This window comes from Arvicanthis niloticus, chromosome X, assembly GCF_011762505.2.
Source record: "Arvicanthis niloticus isolate mArvNil1 chromosome X, mArvNil1.pat.X, whole genome shotgun sequence".
NCBI classification, from domain to species: domain Eukaryota; kingdom Metazoa; phylum Chordata; class Mammalia; order Rodentia; family Muridae; genus Arvicanthis; species Arvicanthis niloticus.
In genome coordinates, this window is record NC_047679.1 from 98,370,734 (window position 1) to 98,395,262 (window position 24,529).

General features: G+C 42.6%; 2 protein-coding genes across 3 annotated transcripts in view; one reads left to right on the forward strand and one right to left on the reverse strand.

The window, feature by feature from the left end:
• Positions 1-14,844, reverse strand: part of LOC117694800 (A-kinase anchor protein 17B) — a 175,635-nt gene extending 160,791 nt beyond the window's left edge. The window contains exons 1-2 of one of the 2 annotated variants that reach the window (XM_076918757.1): positions 14,696-14,844; positions 12,010-12,098 (exon numbers count right to left, since the gene is read on the reverse strand). The gene's annotated coding sequence lies outside the window, so the exon portion shown is untranslated. The remainder of the gene's footprint in view (positions 1-12,009; positions 12,099-14,695) is intronic. The other variant, XM_076918760.1, reaches the window with a different exon arrangement.
• On the forward strand, positions 14,144-17,416 carry Slc25a5 (solute carrier family 25 member 5). Its single transcript, XM_034486224.2, has 4 exons — positions 14,144-14,352; positions 15,346-15,832; positions 16,394-16,534; positions 16,996-17,416. Exons 1-4 carry the CDS (start codon positions 14,242-14,244, stop codon positions 17,151-17,153), a joined length of 897 nt encoding a protein of 298 aa, XP_034342115.1. The 5' UTR covers positions 14,144-14,241; the 3' UTR covers positions 17,154-17,416.
• The last annotated feature ends 7,113 nt before the right edge of the window (positions 17,417-24,529 follow it).

Below are 24,529 nucleotides of genomic sequence, written 5' to 3' on the forward strand. Positions count from 1 at the left end.
CAAAAATATGGCTCATTTTCCTGTCGTTTCAGAATGACTCCTCAAAATGCTAGTTCTATTCCTAAAATGACCTGAGCACTTACATCTTGTTGCACTTTCTTTCCTTAGCAGTGTAACAAGATGCTCTCTCTGCCTTCCTAACTTCCGGATACCAGCATGCACCACACAGGACTAAGAACTATAAAGAAGTGTGGTGTGATAGCCATCCAGGAGTAACTTAGGGAATAAAACATACCTGCATCCACGAATGACTAGAATTACAAAGCAAACACAAAGCACGACTGAGTAGTATCTCCTACTGACAAGACTGCCTGCCACGGGGCTCAGTCTGTGAGTGCTGAGGAACTGATAAAGAGCTCATCCCAGGAGATAAGCTAGTCAGGAATAGGGACTCTGAGGTGAGAGTCTTGAATTAAGGCTAAGATTTTTCATTTTTCTAAACAGCGTTTTCTAGAATGCCATTCACTTTGTAACCCAGACTGGCCTCGAAATCCTCCTGCCTGTCTCCCAGGTACCAGAATCACAGGTGTGTTGTGCTGTGCCTAGCTTTGAACTAAGTTATTATTTGTGGACTTTCATTTGATGGCTCTTTTCTTTTCTTTTCTTTTCTTTTTGTTTGTTTTTTGTTTTTGCAGGAGTTGTTTTCAGACAGGGTTTCACTCTCTAGTCCATTCAGGCAGGGCTGAAACTGTATTCCAGAGTGGACTCAAACCCACGGCAATCTTCCTGCCACTGCTGGAATTACTGATGGAATTACAGGTATCAGGACATATGGCCTGCTAGGTTTTGGTACTTTAAGATAGGAGCCTCATTGTACAGCTGAGGCTGGCTTTGAACTCATGATCCTCCTCCCCTTACATTCCAAAATGCCAAAATCTGAGGTATGTCCCTCCATGCCTGGCTCTGAACTGAGTTTTGAAGGAAGGACTGTAGTAGTTTGAATGAGAAATGTCCCCTATTACATGCATATACTTGAATACGTGGTTGCCACTGTTAGTGTTGTTTGGGATATTACAGAACTGTGAGGAGCACCCTTGCTGGAGGATGTGCCTCACTGGGGCAGAGTTTGGAAGCTCACCCCACTTTCCCTCTGCTTTCTGCATGTGGTTGAAGACGTTATCTCTCAGCTTCCTGATCTGCTGCCATGCCTTCTCTTACATTGTGCCTCCCCACCTTTGGAATGATAAGCCAAAATAAACTCTCTTTTATATGCTCCTTTTGGTCATGGTGTTTATCACAGCAACAGAAAAGTAACTAATACAAGGGCATAGGCAGTATCACAGAGATGGATACAAGCAACGAGTGCTTGAAACAGAGAAGACTGGCTTTGTGCATTTATTCAACAACTGCTAGGCACTGTTCATGCAGTGATATGAAAGGCAAATGTGACCACTGTCCTGGAGATCCCATCCTAGTGAGCACAGAAGTCAATAAACAACTATTTAAAAATAAGGTAGTTTTGCATTGTAATGTTCGGAGGAAAATAGTCAAAGTGCATTAATTTAGAGATTATGTGGGAGAAGGGTAAAATCTTTCCATCAGGGACCAGGGGAAGCCATTCTGAGAGGTGACATTGGAGATAAGGCCTAAATGATGAGAATGAGCCAACCACAGAAAGCAGCAGAGAGAACACCAGCAGTGGGAAAAACAACTGCAAGTGTGAAGCTCCCTTAAGGAAATGCCTCCATGAGATCCAGCTGTAAGGCATTTTCTCAATTAGTGATCAAGGGGGGAGGGCCCAGCCCATTGTGGGTGGTACCATCCCTGGGCTGGTGGTCCTGGGTTCTATAAGAAATCAGGCTGAGCAAGCCAGGGGGAAGCAAGCCAGTAAGCAACACCCTCCATGGCCTTTGCATCAGCTCCTGCCTCCAGGATCCTGCCCTGCGTGAGTTCCTGTCCTGACTCCCTTCAATGATGAACAGTGCTATGGAAGTTTAAGCCAAATAAACCCTTTCCTCCCTAACTTGCTTTTTGGTCATGGTGAGTTGTCACAGCAGTAGAAACCCTAAGACACTGCCCTTCTAAATGGTTGGAGTATAATTTCTAAGACCCACATTAGTTGGCTCACAACTGCCAGTAGCTCCAGCTTCAGAGGAATCTGACACTTCTAGCTTCCAAGAGCATGTGCATTCACATGTACATACTCACAACCCTCCCACACAAACACACTTTAAGTAACAATAAAAATAGGTGATGGAGAGTTTTCTCAGTGGTTAAGAGCACTGGCTGATCTTCCACAGGATATAGGTTCGATTCCCAGTACCCACATGGTGGTTCAAAACTTTTTGTAACTCTATCCCCAAGGGATCTGATGACCTCTTCTGGTCTCCTTCATCACATGGATGTGCTATACAGAACACCCACATGCAGGCAGAACACCTAAAAAGACAATATTTGTAAAAACAAAAATAACACTAAGACATGTTTTGCAGTTGGACTTAGATTTACTGAACAAATGAATCCAGGAAGTAAAAGGGGGACATTGAAGTTGGGATCTAATGCTTTGGCCTTTAATTTAACAAATCAAACTATGTTGCCATTTGCTGATATGGGAAAAATGAGGGAGAGTTGGAGATTTGCTCAAGAAGAAACTAAAAGTTCTACTGTTAATACATTAAATTCAAAATGCCCAGAATAAATTCAAGTGAAAAAAATTGATAGTTGGCTAGTCTAAATTGTCCCTACAATTGCCCGATTTGTGGTGAATGGAATAATAATGACCCCAAAGTATCCATATCCCAATATCCAGGACCTTTTAATTAATTTAAATTAATTTAATTATGGATTGATAGTTTTGAAACAGGCTCTCACTATTGTAGCCCATAGCAAGCCACCTGTCTCAGCTTCTCAGGTACTATGATTATAGACATGAGGCACCATTTTCTATAACAAAAGAGATTTTGAACAAGTGATTAAAGTTATAGTCATTGAAATGGAGAGATTATTCTGGTTTGTCTGGGTATACCCAATCTATTCATAAGAGTCATCAAAAATTGGGGAGAGAGACTCAGAGCATGGGGAGTAAGCTAGAAATGCAAGGACAGAAGAGATATGACAAGGACTGACTCCGAACACAATGGTGCCCAGGAGCCAAAGAATATGGACAGTTTCAAGAATCTAAGAATGACTCTCAGGTGACAGCCAGTAAGGACACAAGAGCTTCGGTCCTATAACCAACAGGAGCTATGGTTAGTCAGTAACTTGAATGAGCTACAAAATGGGTGTTCCCCTGAAGCCTCCAGAAATGAATGCATTGAAATCTGCTTCAGGGTTGTGACTTAAAGAATTGTAACATAGTAAAGCTTTATTGTTTACCCATGGTGCTTGTAGTAAGTCATTATAGCAGCAACAGGAAACTAACAGAACCCTAATAGTATTTATTTTAGAATAACAGGGACATCAGAAGTTTGGTGAAGAGTAATGGTGAAAGACAGGCAGGTTGTCATCAGCAAACAAATGGCATTTAAAACAGAGAGATGGGGGATAGAGGGGGGGCTCAGTGGTTAAAATCACTAGTTGTTCTTTGAGGGGACCCAGGTTCAATTCCCAGCTCACAACCATCTACAACTCAGATTCCAGGGATCTGACACCTTCTTCTGACTTCTGCAGGTACCAGACAGACATGCATATGGGGCACAGACACACAGGCAAAACACTCAAACGCATAAGACAATTTAATTTAAAAATTAAAAACAGAGAGATTGGACAAGACCACTAAAAGAAGAGAAATGAAGAAACTTCTAGAGTGAGAAATGAAACTGAGGAAGCAGAAGTTAAAGATAGAAGAAATGAAATGCTTGTGTCATACTGTTAGGGATATACAATAAATAGTGCAGAAACTCTAAGGAAAAGAAAACAGGTTTAAAACACACAGGAAGGAAGGAAGGGAGGAAGGGAGGAAGGAAGGAAGGAAGGAAGGAAGGAAGGAAGGAAGGAAGGAAGGCAGGCAGGCAGGCAGGCAGGCAGGCAGGCAGGCAGGCAGGCTGGATATGCTCACATAAGATAAGCAAAGAACAGAAATGGCTCAAATATTCATCAATTGACAATATGCCAAACGAAGTCAAGACAGGGGGAAGCATATACACTGCATGATGCCATTTATTCAAAAGCCTACAGAATGTAAACTAATCTAAAGTGACAGTATGCTGAAAGCTATTTGCTTGGATGGAGGGGTTACAAAGGGACACATGAAAATTTTGGTAATGGATCTGTTCACTATGTTAACTGCCATAGTTTCATTAGTGTACATATATGTAAACATATTGTCAAATTGTGCCCTGCAAATATGTACATTTTTAATGAGGGTAATGGCACAAGCTATAATCCCTGTACTTGGGAAGCTGAGGCAGGAGAGTCAGGAGTGTGAGGCAAGCCCCAGCTACTTAGTAAGACCTGTCGCAATAACAAAGGTTGGGAAAATGTAGCTTTGTGCTTGCCTTTTATGCATAACTGCATAACACCACAGGCTTGAGCCCTTGAACAAAAAAAGAATGTACAGTTCCATTGTTTATCAACAACACTGCAGTAAAACTTGTTTGTTTTGTTTGATTTGCTTTATCTGGAGCAGTCGTCCATGGCTGAAATCCATCAAATACTTTCTCAACCTTCCAGAAATCAAATCCTTCCCAGCACTGGGATAGAAAGAGAAAAAAGAAAGCAAGGGCTTCGAATGCTAATCTGAGTTTAGGCTTGATCCACTAAGCAAACGAAGTCAGCAGGTTTTGGAGAAACATATGTGCTATAATAAAAACTCTGGGTGCTTACTAGAAATTCAAATCCTACTTGTGTGGTCTCATACATTACTGACAACTGGGTTAAATAGATTACCACCTTGTTTAAGCAAAATTAGAATGGATTGTTTGCTAAAATTCAGATTTGGGGGGCTGAGGATATAACTCTGTGATGCAGTGTTTGCCTACTATGTCCAAGGAAGGCTTGGGTTCCATCCTCAGCAATCAATCAATCAATATTCTCAGTCAACCTGCACTTTTTCTTAATATTGAAGAAATTAGACATGCACTGAATGCTTTCTATGGACCAGGTTCTGTTTAACCTCTTCTCCAGAGTCCCTGCTAAGTATGTGACTATTCTTTCTGAATGGTTAGCATTTCCAATAATAATTAGTTCACCCCATCATACAGCCCATATTACCTTGAAACCATTCATATTTTAGAAAGCAATGTCTTCTGTAGTTCATTTTTAATTATTTTTAGTGTGCAAAAATAATTGGTTTCTTCTACTTTTCTTTGTTTGCCTCACACTCACTATGTAGCCTAGGATACCACTGAATATGTGACACTTCTGTCTCCACATCTTAAGTGCTGGGATTATAGGTATACATCATCATGTCCAGTTCATGCAGTGCTGGAGTCTGAACCCAGGGTTTTGTGTATGCTAAATCAGTACCCTTCCAATTGAACTATATCCCCCAGCCACATAAAATAATGGGTTTCATTGTGACATTTTATACATATAGATTATAGTAATCTGCTCATATTTGGCCCCACGCAAAAAATAATTTCCTGTTGGGCTGAAGTCTACTTTCATGAAGCACCTATCAACTAACTGGTGGTGATTCTACATAGAATCTTCCAACAGTCCTTTTATAAGGAAAAATATGTTGCTTCTCCTTTACCCAAAGCACTTTCTCAATTAAATGTTTCTAATCCATTCAGACATTTCTCATATGATATAATGATATCACTTTCCTTTCACTTTCCTGATGGCCTTGGTTGATTATATTTTAGTGTGTGTGTCTCTCTCTCTCTGCCTGTCTCTCTGTCTCTGTCTGTCTGTATCTCTCTTTCTCTCTCTCTGCCTGTCTCTGTGTCTTTCTCTCTCTGCCTGTCTCTGTCTCTCTGTTTCTCTGTTTCTCTCTCTCTGCCTGTCTCTGTCTCTCTCTGTCTCTCTGTTCCTCTCTCTCTACCTGTCTCTGTGTGTCTCTCTGTCTCTGTCTCTCTCTGTTTCCCTCTTTCTCTCTCTCTGCCTGTCTCTGTGTGTCTCTCTCTCTGTCTCTCTCTCTGTCTGTCTCTCTGTCTCTCTGTCTCTGTCTCTCTGTCTCTGTCTCTCTCTCGTGTGTGTGTGTGTGTGTGTGTGTGTGTGTTTGCCTGTCTGAGACAGGGTTTCTTTGTGCAGCCCTGGCTGTCCTGGAGCTCACTCTGTAGACCAGGCTGGCCTCAAACTCATATCTGTCTGCCTCTGCCTCTGGAGTGCAGGAATTAAAGATGTGAGCCACCTCACTCAGCCTGTCCTAATTTCTTAATGTCCTCTTAAATGTGGTACTCAGAACTGAACCTAACACTACAGACTGGCCAGCAAAGACAAAGTGGAACTCAAAGTTTGCCTGATCTTATGTTCTCTACCTTATCAGTCCAACTCAAACAAGATTCAGCCAAATCCTTCCAGTTCTCGTTCTCTCTCTCTCTCTCTCTCTCTCTCTCTCTCTCTCTCTCTCTCTCTCTCTCTCTCTCCTTTTAACTCTATTTGTATGGATAGATGTTTTGCCTACATGTATGTATGTGCACCATGTGTCAAACTAGTGCCTGAAGAGGCCAGAAGTCTCTAGGGCTGGAGTTACAGGTGTTTGTGAGCGACCCTGTGGTTGTTGGAAACCGAACCTGGGTTCTCTGGAAGAACAGAAAGAGCTTGTAACCCTTAAGTGCTTGCAACTGCTGAGCAACAATCAAGTCAGTACTCAAAGACTGCTCTTGCTACCTTCATATCCTATCTCTCCATCCTTAAGTATCTTGCTCTAAATAGAACGTTAGAAGCCTTTATTGTGATCCTTCCCATTTTATAAGCCTGGGCCTATTCTGAACTTTGCCTTTTTGTAATTCAACCCCCAGAAGTCTGTGGTATGTTGGTCTTTGTCCTGGGAGACTAGGTGTCCTTCTGTCACCTTTACATGTGATTTCTTTTCATCTGTGCTCATCAGAGTATAATCTGGACACTGTAGTTTACTAGGTATCTCTCCCTTTTTAATGTCTCATCAGAACTTTTCAAAATTGTACAAATCTGAATTTTCTCTTTGGACTACTCTCCCTCATGAATTTTCCTTCTCTTTTGGTGTCTGACCAGGCTATCACATTATTTTTCTCTGAAGCCAAACTTAAACCCAGACACAGACACACATGTGGTATGCACACACTCTACCTAGCCTATGTGACCGTGCTCAGTGTTTGTTGAGGAAAGAAAGACAACAGTCATATTCGTCCAGATTCTTGCTACTCACACTTTACTAACCAGACCTTTACACACTTTCAGAACTAAGTCTGGCCTAGCAACATCCCTCATTGCTTCTCCTTAGTAGGAGAACTATTAATTTTCAGGAAAAGGGTCAAGAATTTAGAAAACATGGACCATGTAAAGGTGTTTGCTGCCAAGCTGGATGGCCTGACTTTAGTTACTAGAACCTACATGGTAGAAACAACAGACTCTGGCAAGTTGTCCTCTGAGCTCTACACACATCATGGCACCCACACGCTCATGTGCATGGAGCAAATACAGAAATGCAATTAAATTCTGAAAAGAAGTTGTCAGATGCACTGCTATCTAAATGAAATATCCAGCAACTATTTGGATGGTTTATGTGTGTTGTCACAATGTCTCGCCTCTGATACGTAGTACGGCTCATATATTTTACCTTATACATATTCACAACTACATTTTCATATCTCCCTTTCATTCATTGCTTCTATTTTTGTGGTGGTTTTATTTGGGGGTGGGGTTGGAGGGTCTCCCAGTATAGCCCATGCTGGCCTGAAATTTACTATGTACCAAAGACTAGCCTGAAACTGCAATCTTCCTGCCTCTGACTTCTGACTGCTAAGTTTACGTGGAATGCTACCATACCAGGGGTGAAATTCTTAGAAACTTCTTTCTTTTAAGAATTTATTTTAATTTTTTGTAAAAAAAAAAATTTATTTTAGCTTGGTGTGCTCATGTATGCCTTTAATCCCAGCACTCTGGAGGCAAAGGGCAGATCTCTATGAGTTCAAGACCAGACTGGTCTACAAAGCAAGTTCCAGGACAACCAGGACTATTACACAGAGAAACCCTGTCTCAAAAAACAAAACAAAAGACTTACTGGTGATACTGTCTTGATAAAGTATTGTTCTCATTCACTTCCCTGTGGTTTCCCTTTCCTTGACCATGTCATTCAGGGTTTCATTCCATAATGTCTGAACAATGTGTATAATATTGTGTTTTCCTGCTTGTATTAGAATTTTACATTCACTTTATTACCTGCATTCTAGGTGTTCATACAGAGATACCCAAGGCCCTAGGTACTGCTTGAGCTTCTTTCTGTTTTTTTTTTTTTCCTTCAGCCCTAATAGGCAGTGCCTTAACTTCAGTTCCTGCTTCTTGATTGCACTTGTATTTTCCAGAACTCCCAGAAACAAAATAACTACTAACATCCTCTCTGGAGGAATGAGTTTTTAATGAACTGGCCAAATATAAATCACCAATATAATCACCATCGTTAATATTATTCTTTATTCTCCTGACCCCCTCTTATTCCTTATCTTTTTCTTTTGAAAATTTTTAATTTTCAGATTTACCAAAAATGTTGCAAAAATAGTCTAAGGGGCTTGGGGTACAGTATAGCACTTCCTAGCACACATGAGGCCCTAGGCTCAATTCCCACCTTTGCAAAAGGGATGCATTTGAGAGTGAGTTGACATCCACAATACAAGGAACTCCTAATCCCAACAGAATCAAAAATAACCCAGTTACAAAGTGAGCAATAGCCAGGCAGTGTTGGTGCACACCTTTAATCCCAGCACTCGAGAGACAGAGAGCCAGGTAGATCTCTGAATCTGGTTTACAAAGTGAGATCTAGACAGCCAGGGAAAACAGAGAAGCCCTGTTTTTTAAAAAAAAAAAAAAAAAAAAAAAAAAAAAGGAAAGGAAAGGAAAGGAAAGGAAAGGAAAGGAAAGGAAAGGAAACAGTGAGCAATAAACCTATACTTGGTTTTAGTCAAAAGGCCAAGAAGCTATAGCAATAAACCTAACCAGACATTTCTTAAAAGAATATTTGTAAATTGGTCAATAATTATGAAAAAAAAAAAAGGTTCTACATCACTATTTATTAAGGTAGTGCAAACCGAAACCACAGTGAGACAATAACTGATCTTATCAGAAAGACAAAAGAGAACACACTCTGGTAAGGAACTGCAGAAAAGAGAATTCTTGCATGTCATTGGTAAGATATAAATTAGTAACTTCACCCTGGGAAACTTTGGAGAGTCCTCAAAAGATAGGCATTACATAATTTAGCAATCTCACTAGTAGGTATATATTCAAAAGAAATGCAATTTGGCATGTTGAAGAGACATCTTTCCCATGTTCATTTCCATAGTATTCATATTAATCCTGAGATTCACCAGAGAAAAACCAATTCCTCCATTTGGGGCCAAATTTGAAACAAGCTTTATTAAATATTAAATACTGACCAACAAGTGGGCTTTGATCAGGACAACTCCCTGGAATTTTCCAGCTGAGTGACCCTGAGACACGTGTGGCAGGTACTTATATAGACAAAACCCATAAGCCACCATACTTTCCCATGAGGCTTTGTTATTTTCCAAGAACTACAACTCCCAGCATTCCAGGAAGTTACCTGGTCCTTAGGCGGGTAAGGCTTACAGGTTAATTTCAGGTATTACAACAGTAACCCTTAAGTAGACACAGCCTGTATATCCACTGCTCTCAGAAATAGACAAAGAAAATGTAGCGCATACGCACAATGGAATGTTGCTAGGGTATCCAAATGGTGAAATCCTGTCATTTGCAATAACCAAAAATAAAATAAATAACATTTTTTAAAAGGCTATAGATGTAGCTCCATAATAGAATGCTTAATTGGTATCTACAGGGCCCCAAATTCCAGCCCCAGCACTATATAAAAAGCAAAAGCTGGAGCTGCAAAGATTATTTAGTAGTTAGGGGACTTGCAGCTGTTACAGAGGAGCTAGGTTCTGCTCCCAGCACTCACCCACTTCAGGCAGCTCACACCACCTATAACTTCAATTCCAGGAAGTCTGATGTCCTCTTATGAACTCTGTGGGCACCTGCACACTCACACACATGTGTTGCACATAAACACACACAAGCACACATACACATAATGAACGAATGAATGAATATTTTTCTAAGTTGGTCAGCCAAGTGTGGTGGTACTTGTCTTTAACCCAGTACTTGGAAGGCAGAGGCAGGTTGATCTCTGAGTTCAGGTCAGCCTGATCTACACGGTAATTACCAGGCAAGCAGTTACATGGTGAGACCCTGTTTCAGAGCGAGAGAGAGAGAGAGAGAGAGAGAGAGAGAGAGAGAGAGAGAGAGAGAGAGAGAGAGAAGAAGAAGAAGAAGAAGAAGAAGAAGAAGAAGAAGAAGAAGAAGAAGAAGAAGAAGAAGAAGAAGAAGAAGAAGAAGAAGAAGAAGAAGAAGAGGAAGAAGAAGAGAAGAAGGGGAGAGGAAAGGAAAGAAGGGACGGTAAGGAAAACTATAAAACCCACATGCTTCAAATCAAAATCACTATAGTGTGTAGTGTGCATGAAATCCAGGATTTGATCCCAGCATTGAAGTCCACGCAACCTTTCTTTAGCTGGTGCTTCAGTGGTGCAGCGACCGTGCTTTCACAGGATATGCTGCTTTACCATTGACATTCTCAGGATGGTCATTTCTAAACCTGAATTACTGATACAATCAGCTAGTAAAGAAACACTGTAGCATCTCACAAACATGTATCAAAGAGTTCCCTTAGGATTAACAAGGCTGGATTCAAAGTTGCTCCTTAGGGAGATGTCAATTCATCCCTATTTGCTGATGATAGTGCCCCACACTTAAAAGACTCTGAAGACCCACCCTACCAGAAAGAAAGTTCTTACCTCTGATAAACATTTCCAACAATGTTTCAGGATGCAAAGTCAATAAACAAAAGCTCGTAACTTTGGGGGCAATAGAGTTTAGTGGGTATGGCAACCCACTTGCACCTTGTAGGAGGCAGAGACAGAAGAATTTCTAGAGCAAACTGGTCAGCTAGACTAGCTGTGTCAGGGAACTCTGAGTTCAGGTAAGAGACCCTGTATCAATATATAAAAAAATGCAGGAAGACAAGTCAAGCTCAGACCTCCACATGCATGTGCACATACATGTTCCTGTCACACATACATGGGTACACACATACTACACAGGAAAGGAAGAAAAGAAGGAAGGAAGGAAGGGAGGAAGGAGGAAAGGAAGGAAAGAAGGAAGGAAGGAAGGAAGGAAGGAAGGAAGGAAGTAAGTTAGTTTGCTGTTACTTTTCTATATAGTAATAGCAAACTTCCTAAGAACTCAGGAGGCAAGAGATCTAACAATAGCTTCAAAAATATAAAGATAGTTCAGTGGGTAAATTGTTTTCCAAACAAGCATAAAGACTAGAGTTGAGATCCCCATGACCCACATAAATGTTGCACTCAGGAAACAGACACAGGGGTCCTAAGTGGACTAGCAAAATCAGTGAGCTCGTGGTTCATGTGAGACTCTACCTCAATAGAAAAGGTGAAAATCAACCAAGAAATAGACCCAACGTCAATCTCTGGCCTCCTTTTCCAAACGTGCAAAGTGCATGCATACCTAGGAAGAAATGTAACCAAGGAGGAGAAAACTCCTATAATCAAACTTTTTAAATACCAAAGGCATTTTAAAGGTCTTAGAAGACAGAAAGACTCCCCCCCCCAGGCTACAGATCACCAAGATTAACACTGTAAAGGAAGCTATATCACAAAACCAACCCACAGATTCAAAACAATTGCTATAAAGATCCATGTGGTGTTTCTTCCAAGAAATAGCATAAATAAATAAATAAATAAATAAATAAATAAATAAATAAATAAAATTTAAAACCACCATGGTACTGGCACAAAAACAGGCACAGAAACCAATGGAATAGAATAAAGGACCCCAAAATAAACCCACACAGCTCTAACCAAGTGAACTTTTTAAATACAGGCCCCCAAAACATACCTTGAGGCAAGATGGTCTCCTTCAACAGGTGATCTGAGAAAACTGGATATCCACATGTAGAAGAATGGAATCAGATTCACCGTTCTCACCTGTACAGAAAGCAATTCAAAATGAAGACATTACGTAAGACCTGCGATCCTAAAACCGCTAGAGGAAAACACCTCAAGATGTAGGAACAGTCAAGAACTTTCTGAAAAGGACCCCAATGGCTAAGAAATTGAATCCGTGATTCACAAATGAGTTTGCAGCTTCTTCACAACCTTTAAGGAAAAAAAGAATGCTCCTTGGAACCCCTACATGTAATGTGCCCATCATCTTGTATTGCTAGGCTTCTGGAGCTAACAAGTAACAAACTTTACCCCTACAAGGGCCTGAAACCCTCCCCCTGGGGGAAGCTGTAGTAGATGGATATAGAGATAGGAGAGGGCAAAGAAAGAAAAGAAGTGAGGTGCCCACTGTGCTGGCTAGTTTTATGTCAACTTGACACAAGCTGGCGTCATCTGAGAAAGAAACCTCAGTTGAGAAAATGCCTCTGCCAGACTGGCCTGTGGGGTAACCCTGTGGTACACTTTCTTGTTTGAAGATTGATATAAGCAGGGCCAGCTCATTGTGGGCGGGGCCACCACTGGGCGGGTGGGCTCTGGTGCTACAAGAAGGCATGCTAAGCAAGCCATGGGGAGTAAGCCAGTAAGCTGCTCTCCTCCAAAGCGTCTGCAACACCTGCCTCTAGGTTTCTGCCCTGTTTGAGCTCTTGCCTACAGCTAGGACTACAAGCCCTAAGATGAAATAAACCCTCCCTCCTCAAGTTCTTTTAGGTCACTGTGTTTCGCCGCAGAAATAGAAGAAAGCCTAACTAAAACACCCACCATGTCTTAAGCGTGGACAGGCCCGCTGGCATTATACCTTTGGGAATTTTGAAGGTTGAACACCTAAGGATCAGATGCAGCAAAGTTTTCAACTGTCGCCTTTATTTCTATACAAGAAACACTGGTTATTTGGAAAGCAATTTGGTGATCACATTATCTGCTTCCGTCCTGAATATGAGGGAGGACTCCTGATCTTAAAGTCATTTGTAACAAATATTTACTCAGTTCAGGATTAAGGGGCTCAGGAAACACAGGTCCATTGTCACTACAGTGGGAGTTCGGCAATCTAACGATCGAAGACGATCGACGATCGACCACTTTACTTGGCGTCTGAAGAGTCAACTGGCAACTGCAATCTTAGCCTTTTAAAGCCCCTTATCCTTCTGGATGCTCTGTACTTGGCTTCCAGTTAAAATGGTTTCCTCACCTTGAGTGCAGTCCTTTGGACTCTCCTAGGCCAATTCCCTGAAAGATCTTTGTTAAACTATTTGCAAACCCGTCTGGGGCATGCTGACGACGGGATCGCACCCTGCTGGTACCTCAGTTTTCCCTGGCTCTGAAAACAAAGCCTCAAGGTAGTGCCAGGTCTAGGGTGAAGTTCACAGAACTTGACACAGAACAACTCAGCAACCAAGATAAATGAATTTCATGTATAGATGTGATATTTTAAAAACTCAAAACCCATGCAAAACTCCTTGGATTGTTAATGTTAAGAACTTTACAGACAGGGATCCCATCCTGTAACTAGCATGACCTTGATTCATGTGCCTCAGTGTAATTCCAGTCCTGGTTCTACAATTAACTTTCTTTATAAAAATGGGTGAGTGAATGCAGACCTTAAGTCTGCAGACTTTAAGTCAAACACTTGAATGAAATCTTTTAATATACCATTAGATATTTATCTAGATTCCTTAAGTTTGGGGAGGTTTTGTCTGTCTGAATCGTCTTCACCCTAAGCCGGGGTTGGTTTTTCTTGTTTCTTGCCTTGTCGTTTGGGCACACTTATCTTCACCCTTCCTCCCTATTCCCTGACCCCTCTCAGGGTCCAGGTCCCCAGTTGTAGGTACTCCTTGCGACCGTCCCTTACTCTGGCCTGACCAGGTGCCAAGGGCACGCGAGGATGGGAGGACGACCTCCCAGGCTCCTCCCGCGAGTCCCGGGCCACTCAGCAACTCTGCCATTCCGCGCGCCTGTACTGGGCGCCCGCCTCGGCTCGGCCCGCCCCTTACGCCGGCAGCTCAGCGCCTGGCTGCCGCTATATAAGTCGGCCATTTGCTTTGCTCCGCCCCAGAGTCCGGGAGTCAAAGCCGGTTGTCAACCCAGTCCTGTCCCGCACTCGCCTGCCTCTTCTTTTTTTGCTTTCAACATGACAGATGCCGCTGTGTCCTTCGCCAAGGACTTCTTGGCCGGTGGAGTGGCCGCGGCCATCTCCAAGACGGCGGTAGCACCCATTGAGCGGGTCAAGCTGCTGCTGCAGGTACGTTCTGAGATCGAGGGGCCCAGGCAGGAAGTAAAAGATCTGCACAGAAAGGGGGTACCCTAGCGGGAAAGTGGGGCTCAGTCTTTAGATTTGGGGCAAGGTGAAGGCCGGGCCTAGCCACAGTGTCAGATCGAAAGGCAGCCCGGAGGAAGGCGCCTTTAAGGACCTGGAGTTTGAGTGTCGCAAGTGGTCAGGGCTAGAGGGAGCCAAGGCGCTCGGGGCCATCCCCGGCACCAAGAACTAGGATGGGGTTGCCGGAGAGGCGCTGTCTAGCCCTGATTGAGAGTCAAGGGCAATAGGCCTGAAAGCAGGCGCTGGAAAACAGAGCACCTGGCCTTACCGAAAACCTCAAGGTCACGGCAAGGAGATTACAGCTTTGGGCAGGCCACGCGGACCGGTTCCGCGGCCACGCAGCCGGTGAACAACGCGGTGTAGGCTCGCCGGCCGGCAGGCCGGAAGTGGACGCCGGGAAGAGCATGTGCCGGCTACGTCCGCCCCCGCGCAGCCCCTCGCCAGCCTTCCTGCCGCGCGCTCGCCGCGCACTGCCTCTAGGGGGCGCGAGCGAGCGAGAGTTTAGTCGTCACCACCCCTCCCGACAGAAGTGGGGGTGGGGCGGAAAGGGAGCAGCTCAGGAGACCTGAGAAGTTGACTGTGGTCACCAAGGTGACCGTGTTCTGTGCAGGTCCCACCCTGATGCCTCTGAACCTGACCTGGAAGGAATGACCTTTCTTCCTGGTCTAAAGGTCATAGGTACACTTGAGGGTGCCTCACTCACAGAGGTTGAGGCTTACTACTTCTGATGGTGCACCTCAATTCTTAAACACTCCCTCTCCCCTTCCCAATAGTGTCAGCAGTTAGAATTGTCTAGCTCATGTGATTCTGAAAGCTAAATTTGGAGAAAGGGGAACCAACCTTAAAGATTTTATGTGGATGTTCTTCCCTTTCCCCTTCTCTGGTTATAACTGTCCCTATTGCCTTCCTATCCATCAGGTGCAGCATGCCAGCAAGCAAATCACGGCAGATAAGCAATACAAGGGCATTATAGACTGCGTGGTTCGTATCCCCAAGGAACAGGGAGTCCTGTCCTTCTGGCGTGGTAACCTGGCCAATGTCATCAGATACTTCCCCACCCAGGCTCTCAACTTTGCCTTCAAAGATAAATACAAGCAGATCTTTCTGGGTGGTGTGGACAAGAGGACCCAGTTTTGGCGATACTTTGCAGGGAACCTGGCATCAGGTGGTGCCGCTGGGGCCACATCCTTGTGCTTTGTGTACCCTCTTGATTTTGCCCGTACCCGTCTAGCAGCTGATGTGGGCAAAGCTGGAGCTGAAAGGGAATTCAAAGGCCTTGGTGACTGCCTGGTTAAGATCTACAAATCTGATGGGATTAAGGGCCTGTACCAAGGCTTTAATGTGTCAGTACAGGGCATTATCATCTACCGAGCTGCCTACTTTGGTATCTATGACACTGCAAAGGGTAAGTTTGCTATATGCTTAGAAGCTGTGGGGAGCTTTGGGTACCCAACCTAGGGCCTCGTGCATACTAATCCAGTGCTGAGCTCTATCCCCAAGCGCTGGGTTCTTTTTTTCCCTCTTTGAGACAAGGTCTCGCTATATATCCCTGGCTGGCCTGGGACTCAGTATGTAGACCAGGCTTCCCAATCTCAGCCATCCACCTGCCTCTGCCTCCTGGGTGCTAAGATTGAAGGCATCTACCATCATACTCAGTTCCTGATTTGTTTCTTTAAATAAGGTTTTTATGTAGCTTGGGCTGACCTTAGATTTGAGGTCCTCTTGCCTCAGTTTCCTAAGACTAGCTAGGTTTGGGGGGGTGGGGGCGGAGGTGGTTACATTCTTTGAGACAGGGTAGTAAGATCCTTGCACCAGCCTAACAGAAGCCCAATACTCAAGTTGTTTTGCTAAAGGAAGCCAAATTCTTCCACTGTGACGCTCATGGTAGATAAAATGTTAGTTGGATATAGAAAATAGGTCAGCAAAACTACATTTTGATTTTTTTTTTTAAATCTCTTATTTTCAGGAATGCTCCCAGATCCCAAGAATACTCACATCTTCATCAGCTGGATGATTGCACAGTCTGTCACTGCCGTTGCTGGCCTGACTTCCTATCCTTTTGATACTGTTCGCCGTCGTATGATGATGCAGTCGGGACGCAAAGGAAGTAAGTTCTGCTTGGGTGTAAGATAAAAAGTCAAGCGAGTGGGGCAAGTTATGGCCACAATTGACTAGGTGGCCTTTAATAACTGCAGTCTGGAGTTAGAGATACAGGTCAGTGGTAGAGTGCTAGCCCACCATACTCAAGGCCCTATATTCAATCTCCAGTGTCATAAAAATGCTGTAGGCAGTGGAGGAATGACAGAGGAGGCAGCATCCATGTTGGCTGCACAAGTGCCTGTGAGCAAACCACCCTTTAGATGCTTATGAACATGGGGTGCTTAAACTGTATTAAGAGGTCATCCCTGTTCTCCAGTCATATTAATACCTAAGCAGTGTCTATGCTAATGTGTAAATGCTGGGAGGTGAAGTTACTTTTTAAAGGTGGGCTCTGTTTTCTTCAGTGTTAGGATTTTGGAGACGATCACTGGCTTTTAGTCATCAACTCCATGTCTTTATTCTTTGCAGCTGATATCATGTATACAGGCACGCTTGACTGCTGGCGGAAGATCGCTCGTGACGAAGGAAGCAAGGCGTTTTTCAAGGGTGCATGGTCCAACGTTCTCAGAGGCATGGGTGGTGCCTTTGTGCTTGTCTTGTATGATGAGATCAAGAAGTACACATAATTATGTCCTAGGTGTTCTCCCCGAGAACAGGCATGATGTATAATATACCATATCTTGAACATTCTGGACAGATTCTCTGGGCTTGTCTGTTTTAACAATGGCAACTATTTGCCAGTTGAAAAGTGGGAAGCAATAATACTCATCTGACCAGTTTTCTCTTAAAGCCATTTCCATAATGACAATAATGATGGGACTCAATTATATTTTTTATTTCAGTCACTCCTGATAATAAAAAATTGAAGAAATAAAAATATCCAAAACCAGTTTTGTTTGTTGTTTGTTTCCATATAAGAATCTGCTTTGTGGGGGATGGGGGATGGAGCATTGCCTTTGAATAGGGGCTGGCAGTATCTCTTGAGGTGAGTCTTTTTCAACAGTTTCTCTGCATAACAACCTTGGCTGTCCTAGAACTCTGTAGACCAGGCTGGCCTCGAATTCAGAGAGCCATGTGCCCCTGCCTCCTTAGTGCCAGGATCGAAGGTGTACACCCACCATTGTCTGGCTGAAAGGACTTTTAGAACTAATTGTCAGCAATCAATTTTGCAAGAAATAACTTGGATATGTACCCCTCAAGTCCCAATTCATTAGCAAACTAAAATTTGGGATCAGTGTATCTGAAGATTGGTTCATTTCCTGTAGCCTGTCAACTTCGTGACCTCCCAGAAAGTATCTTGTACCTGTCTTCCCTATTCCTGTGGTTCTAACAAGAACCATAAGCCGAAGTTCACTTTCAAATGATGTTAGAATATCACCCCATTTAAGTGATTTTTTTTAAATCTAAGGTAATCATAGTTCTCACTTTTCATCCAATTGCCCTCTTTCATCTTCACCTGGCTCAAGCCATTTTTTTAATCTCAGTCAAAGCAGAGGATTAGGACTGGCACCTTTCTATAGTGCTGAGATTGCAATGCTGTTCCGATTATGGGGAGTGCTGGATGACAGCCGCCTGTATCTTGCCTGACATGCTCACAGTTTGTCAGTGGAGAATGTCCCTGTTTGTATTAGGTAAACTTTTATTTGGGATCCACAGGGGAACATTGCAAATTTGGAAGCTCTTCATTGGGGCTCAGAAATCCAGTTGGTTTTGTTAGTACCATGAGCTTTATATGAATAATAAAGTATCCCACCAAGTCTCAATATGCATAGGAAGCAGGATGGGTGATCACACACACAGATAAAGCTTGGGAACATATCCTGCTCATTGGAGTGTGTTAAGGCTGTTCATAGACAAATAGTGGTATCGATTAATGATGCCTAGGAGATGCTGTGCACCAACTGGCCAAGCACTGAGTAACAGGATATCTTAGTTCAGAGCTCTATTGACAAGGAGGTAACAGCATTCTCTCCTTCGGGAAACTAGCACTTGGGGTTGCTTTGCCTCAATTCATTCATCTTTAGTGATTGTTCTTTGTTCAGGCAAAGATAAAAAAGAACATGATCTGAGATGTTTCTGGAGAGAAGTATTTTTTTTAATTATTTTATGTATATGAGTACACTGTCACTGTCTTCAGACACGGCAGAAGAGGGCATTGGATCCCATTACAGATGATTGTGAGCCACCATGTGGTCGCTGGGAATTGAACTCAGGACCTCTGGAAGAGCAGTCAGTGCTCTTAACCACTGAACCATCTCTCCAGGCCCTGGATGGAAGTATTTTAAAAGCAATGCTGTTATGGTATCACAGAGGCCTGGGCTAAAATCTGGACTCTGGGTTTGGAGAGTCTCTTAATTTCTCTAAGCTTCTATTTTTCTTACGCATACCATGAGAAAAAAATGACACCTGCTTCAGAGGGTAGTTGCAAAGACAAAATTTGTTTATGTGAACCAAATGCCACAGAACATACATAATAAGCATTCCCTAAATAGTACCTGTAATCATCACGAGGTAGGTAAGATTTCTATGATCAGACGTACCTGGATTGTCATACTGTATGACCTCAGGCAAGTCAGTTACTCTCCAAGAGCCTCAATCACTTTACTGGTAAAATGGCAAGATAATGATATTTCTTGGGGGGTTGTTATTAGGATAAAGAAGCCTAGTGAGTAGTAGGTATGATACATGGTATCTAATAAACACCCCAAATGTGAGGTTTTATTTTGCTATTCAGCACCCATTTCTAGTGAACAAAGTACAGCAGTATTTATGAGTAAATTCAAGCCCACCTTAAAAGAAAACTAGACATACCATATTGTGTAGCGCTGATATAAAATAAACTTCAGCCCAGGCTTTTCAGTTACAGATTTTGTTCCTGAAAGGGAACAAGAGGCTCTCCACTTAGGGTTTCAAACACAATACAAGAGGACCCGAGCCCCCTTTATGGTTATTACAATACATGTGTACTCACTGAGCTGTCGGCTATTAAAATAAACGTAGGACTGGGCATTAATGACCAGAAAGCAAGAAGTGGTACCTCCTGTCATTGGGTGGCTGACACAGATGAGGTGGGGGTTTCTGTTGTCGTTCTTGCTATTCTTGTTGTTCAATGATTTTTGAAATTTAATTTAAAGACAAAGTGATTTTAATCTCTCCAAGCTGTGCAGGATAGTGCTATAGAATTCATTACATCCATTATGTTCAGGCAAACGTTGATGGTACACAATCTTAGCAACACTCTAATTTATGCTGTTGTTTTGTTACTATTCAATGCATGACAGGATCTGTGGAGCCTGATTCCAGGTGAGAGAGCCAGAATACAGGTCAGCTTGTGCACTGCACAGCTCGCTTCCTATTCCAGAGGGCCTCTCCACTCAGTCTCTGGAAGCAGTGTGCTGCGGGTGCTCCAGACCGCCGGGGAAAGAAACAAGGGGTGCCTTCCCAGAGGGGCAGCTGTCGTGAAGGGTAAGTCATTTAAGCCATTATTTTTGTATTAAAGGAGATGCAGATGTGATAGACTATCGGTTTATTAATTTGAAAGTTTTTTTTTTTAAACCTAAACAGCAAAGTGAGTTCTTGTAAACAAGGACCATTGCTGGCACTTCCCCGAGACTCCTCGGGGGAAGTCCATTCAGTCTCCTCAGCTGTTGCGGATACTTTGGGAGGAAAAGAAAATATTTTCAAAGTGTTGATGTAATGTGCAATGGCTTTTCAAGCGTCTGTGTTACTAGAGTGCAATCTATTTCTCCCTTGATATTTGTGGGTATGGCATTTGTAAGTTGCCTTTTAGTTTTTAATATGTCTGTACATCTTAATCAAAGCCAGGTCGTAAAGAAAAGGTATAAAATGCACAGTAAATATCTCTGCATCTGTCTCTTCCGTTCCATTCCTTAAAAGTCACCATTATTGGCAGTTTCTGATCTATTTATCCTCTTTAAATTGATGCTTGTCTTTACAACAGTAGCTAATTTATCGGAACCATATTCTCACCAGTTGAATTTTTGAATGTCATGATTTTTTCCCCCTGAGGAGAGAATCATTAAGCCAGAGCCAAGACTCACAGATGTTATCAGAGACAAGAGGGCAGGGAAGAGGTAGCTTCTAGACTCTAAGCAAGGTTTACCGAGTGTGGCCCTTTATTAATATCCCAAACCAGTACTTTCCTTTGGGGTTTTAGCCATGATCACTGAACAACCAGGGGACAAATCCCCAAACCATTTCTAACATCAGGGCCTTACTTTGTCATCCATGAAAGATCGAATCTGGGCAGAGGACAAACTCTAAAGTCCCCTCCAGTGTAGAGATCCTCCAGCTCCATCATTTTTTTTGGTTTTTTTTTTTTTTTTTTTTTTTTTTTTTTTTACAAAAAATGCAGAAGTAACGAAAGGACTTGTGATTAGGTGATTTAATCCTCCCAGAACACATTCGAAAATACCTAACACGATCGTAACTGCATCATTTCTGACTCAGGGCAGTCATTTACAGACTGTGTGGGTGGCTTGGTGTTGGCAAGCAAAATTACAAATGTAAAGATTTACATCAATTTCAGGACCAAGAAGCAAAGGCACGAAATTACAGCTCAGGGTTGTAGGTCGGAGGTGATCTGATTTACCGCCAAATAATTAACATCTGTCTTTGCAAAACCTCGTCCTATTATGTGTAATGTGCACTTCTGTATGCAGGTTGAAATTTATTTAAACAACAAATTCTGGATGCTGCAATTTGGGGATGCCTTGTGTTCCACTCCAAATGCTTGGAGGTACTATCCTAACATTTTGGCCATTATTTGCTTGCTGTGTGTGCAGGTGAACAAGGTCAGCGGCATAGTGCCCCTCTTAGCCAACTGCTCAAAAGAGCCTTCGGTATCCCAGCAACAGATATAAACACTGTTCAAGTGACAGATTGGGTGGTTGCTTTCACTGAACCCTTTTGGAGACAAAACTGAGTTGAATTAAAGGAGCCTATTAATTTGTGGTTTTCCCCATGACTGTCAACAGAGCGGGCAGTGGAAGCCGGTCTTGAACATCCATTCTGGGCTTGGGGGTGGGGGGGAGTCTATCCCCTTAGGCCATTTCCTACCCAAAGAATACATTTAGTACTGTGAGATTTAAAACCTGATCGCTTTAAAAAGCATTTCGCTGCCTCTATTTTTACTCCCAGAATGGACATACCCAAAGCAAAGTCTCTTCTAAATAGCTCTTTGAGAGGTCAATTTCCAAGGGCCCCCATGTTCGGGAGTAAAAAGAGAACTCTCCTGTCTGAGTGAGCGCCGATGGCTGGCTGCGGAGAAGGGAGACATGTTAGCTTCACAGGCTGAGGAGATGCTGGCTGCATCCTGCTCACAGCCATCCCTTGCACCGTCCCCTCCCAAGCCTTAGAAAGGGACCCTCAATACATTCATTTGTTCCAATGGTTCGGCAAACTAACCATAAGCTTTTAAAAACAGGCTCTCAAATTCCATAAGCTAATATTTTCATAAACCCTTGATCCATTCCTGCTGTGGAGTTGGAGGAGATGAAGTGGTTTCCAGCCAGCGCAGTATACCAGGGCAGTGGCAGATCTAAGCTTGGAACTTCCTTATTACTTGTTCTCTCCCAGAGCCGAACACAGCACTCATAGACTTCCTGTTCAGGACCGCTCACAAGCTTTTCGGCTTTCCAACTGCTACAGTGTTTCACTTGATACTCAGCTTTTACCTAGCTGGTTTTTGTGCCACAATTTCTCCATCTGGAATACAAGAATAATAGTAGAATCTACCTCAGGGAAAAAACATGTTAAAGGGATTGATATATAGAAAGTTCTTAGAATAATGACCTATTATAATAGAGACCTATTCTGGGCAACTTTTTATTTTTGTTGTCTTTGCTCATTTGTCTTTATATATTATCTATCTATCTATCTATCTATCTATCTATCTATCTATGCTAGAAGCAGAATGAAGGGCTCACTTAGGCACATGATACATTACTTAGGCCAAGCTTCCATACAATTTTAATACTATTATAAAGGATAATTGCTTTATCAAGATATTTTATTTTCATGTCTCATGGGAGGCTGGCATAAATGATGTATTCTTGGTCTGCACATTTTAATTTTCCTGCAGTACTGGAGATACACTTAGGGTTTTTGTGTAATCTAGGAAAGAATTCATCTGAACCACGTCTATAGCCCAATCTGCACATTTTTTTTAAACCAGTGTCTAGAAAATTCCATACGTATTGGCTAGAAAGTGAATCAGACAAAGGTTGTAAAAGGAGAAAATGACACTCCTGGAATGGACTGGACAACGGGCACATGTGGTTTTATTTTACAACACTGATTATGAAAGGGAGCAAAGGCCAAAATTATATCCGGCCTGCCTCTAGGCAGTCTGTGCTGCTCAGCTAGCCAAGCCAATGCCATTGCCAGGGCCCTTGTCGCTCCCTTTGCTCCAGCAGTATTTCAAGGAATCTGTGAGGTCCTTGCCTGATTGCCTAATCCTGTGATTTCACTCCTCCCCAGAGAAAGAAACTGCTGAGAATAGACAACCCCCTGAGACCTTTAAAGGCAATAATCTCCTTTCACTTTTGCAAGTAAGTCCAGGGTTCAGGAGTCCGTTCATTGTAAAAAAAAAAAAAAAAAAAAAAAAACCCTGAGCTGTAAAGCTGTAAGGGGTGGGAATGTAGCTCAGTGGGTAGCGTGCTTGCCCTGCCAGCACAAGGCCAACGTTCAGTGCTCAGCATGCAAAATTATTTTTTAAAAGAATTTTCTTAAAGACTTTATAGTAAGTAGCTTCATTCTAGAAACAAATGTCAGGGGAGAATAAGCACTTGAGCTTATGGGTAAAAACATCCTGCTTGCTTAATTAGACAACTGGCCATAGAAATTATAGTACTGCTTCGGCCCTACGTCTTTCTTGAGTCATGTCACATTCCATCAGTTTTTCCATCAAGAAAATTGGAAACCAATTGTGTGTGTGTGTGTGTGTGTGAGAGAGAGAGAGAGAGAGAGAGAGAGAGAGAGAGAGAGAGAGAGAGAGAGAGAATATTACATCTAAGGAAGCATCTTCCCGTGGAGGTGAATTTTATATTAGTAGATCAATTGATTAATTAGTTGGTTGATTGGGACAAGGTCTTGCTATGTACCCCAGATTAATTCTGAATTGGCAATCTTTGTGATTATCCTATCTCCGCCTTCTGAGTGCTGGGTGGAATATAGGCATATCCGGACACCTCCAGCTTATTTCTTAAATGGGGCTATAAGTTCTTTCCAGGGTTTCTAGACCCAGACAGATTGAAGAAAATGAGCTTCTGGTGATGAAATAATTGCTACAACTACATACCAGGGATTCCTCTCAAGCTACAGACTCAAGATCATGGCCAATTATTTTGACCTCTCCCATGCCAGGTATTGCACTAAGCACAGTTTACATGAATTCAGTTCACCAGCCCTGCTATATAGGTGGTATTATTTGCTCCATTTCACAGTTGATAAAACTGAGTTGTAGCAAGGTGAAGGAATGTGCCCTGAACTATCTGGCTTATCTAAAGAGTTCTAGAAGAACTTCATGGTGACTGTCAAGCATAAGCCATAAAATGTATTGAAATGTGAAAGCCAGCAAGACTTGGTGGTAGGCCTGTAATTCTTGAATTAAAGAGACTGGAGGACCTTGAGTTCAAGGCCAGCCTAGGCTACCTATGGTGAGCTGGTCAAAGTAAAATAACAATGAAAGCCACCAGATAGTTTTGGTATCCATCAACAAAGCCCTTTTCACAGATACCAAACAGAAATTTGCATTATAAAAAGCACTGCTTAGCTTGTGGGTGGTTTTCTATTTTAGCCAAAGTTAGGAATCATCGTTGCACAAAATACTCAGACCTAAAGCTCTGGATTTTAAGTTTTATTTTATTCAATTTTCTTCAGCCTCTCTAAAACTGGCTCGCCTTTAAAAACTATTTATTTATTTGTGTGTGTGTGTGTGTGTGTGTGTGTGTGTGTGTGTGTGAGCAAGTCCCCAGGATGG

Excerpts from the sequence above, each read along its gene's own strand:
- Slc25a5 (XM_034486224.2), top strand. The coding sequence starts at position 14,242 with ATGACAGATGCCGCTGTGTCCTTCGCCAAGGACTTCTTGGCCGGTGGA. Across the intron at positions 14,353-15,345 it reads GGGTCAAGCTGCTGCTGCAG|GTGCAGCATGCCAGCAAGCA; the intron begins GTACGTTCTGAG and ends CCTATCCATCAG. Across the intron at positions 16,535-16,995 it reads GCAGTCGGGACGCAAAGGAA|CTGATATCATGTATACAGGC; the intron begins GTAAGTTCTGCT and ends TATTCTTTGCAG.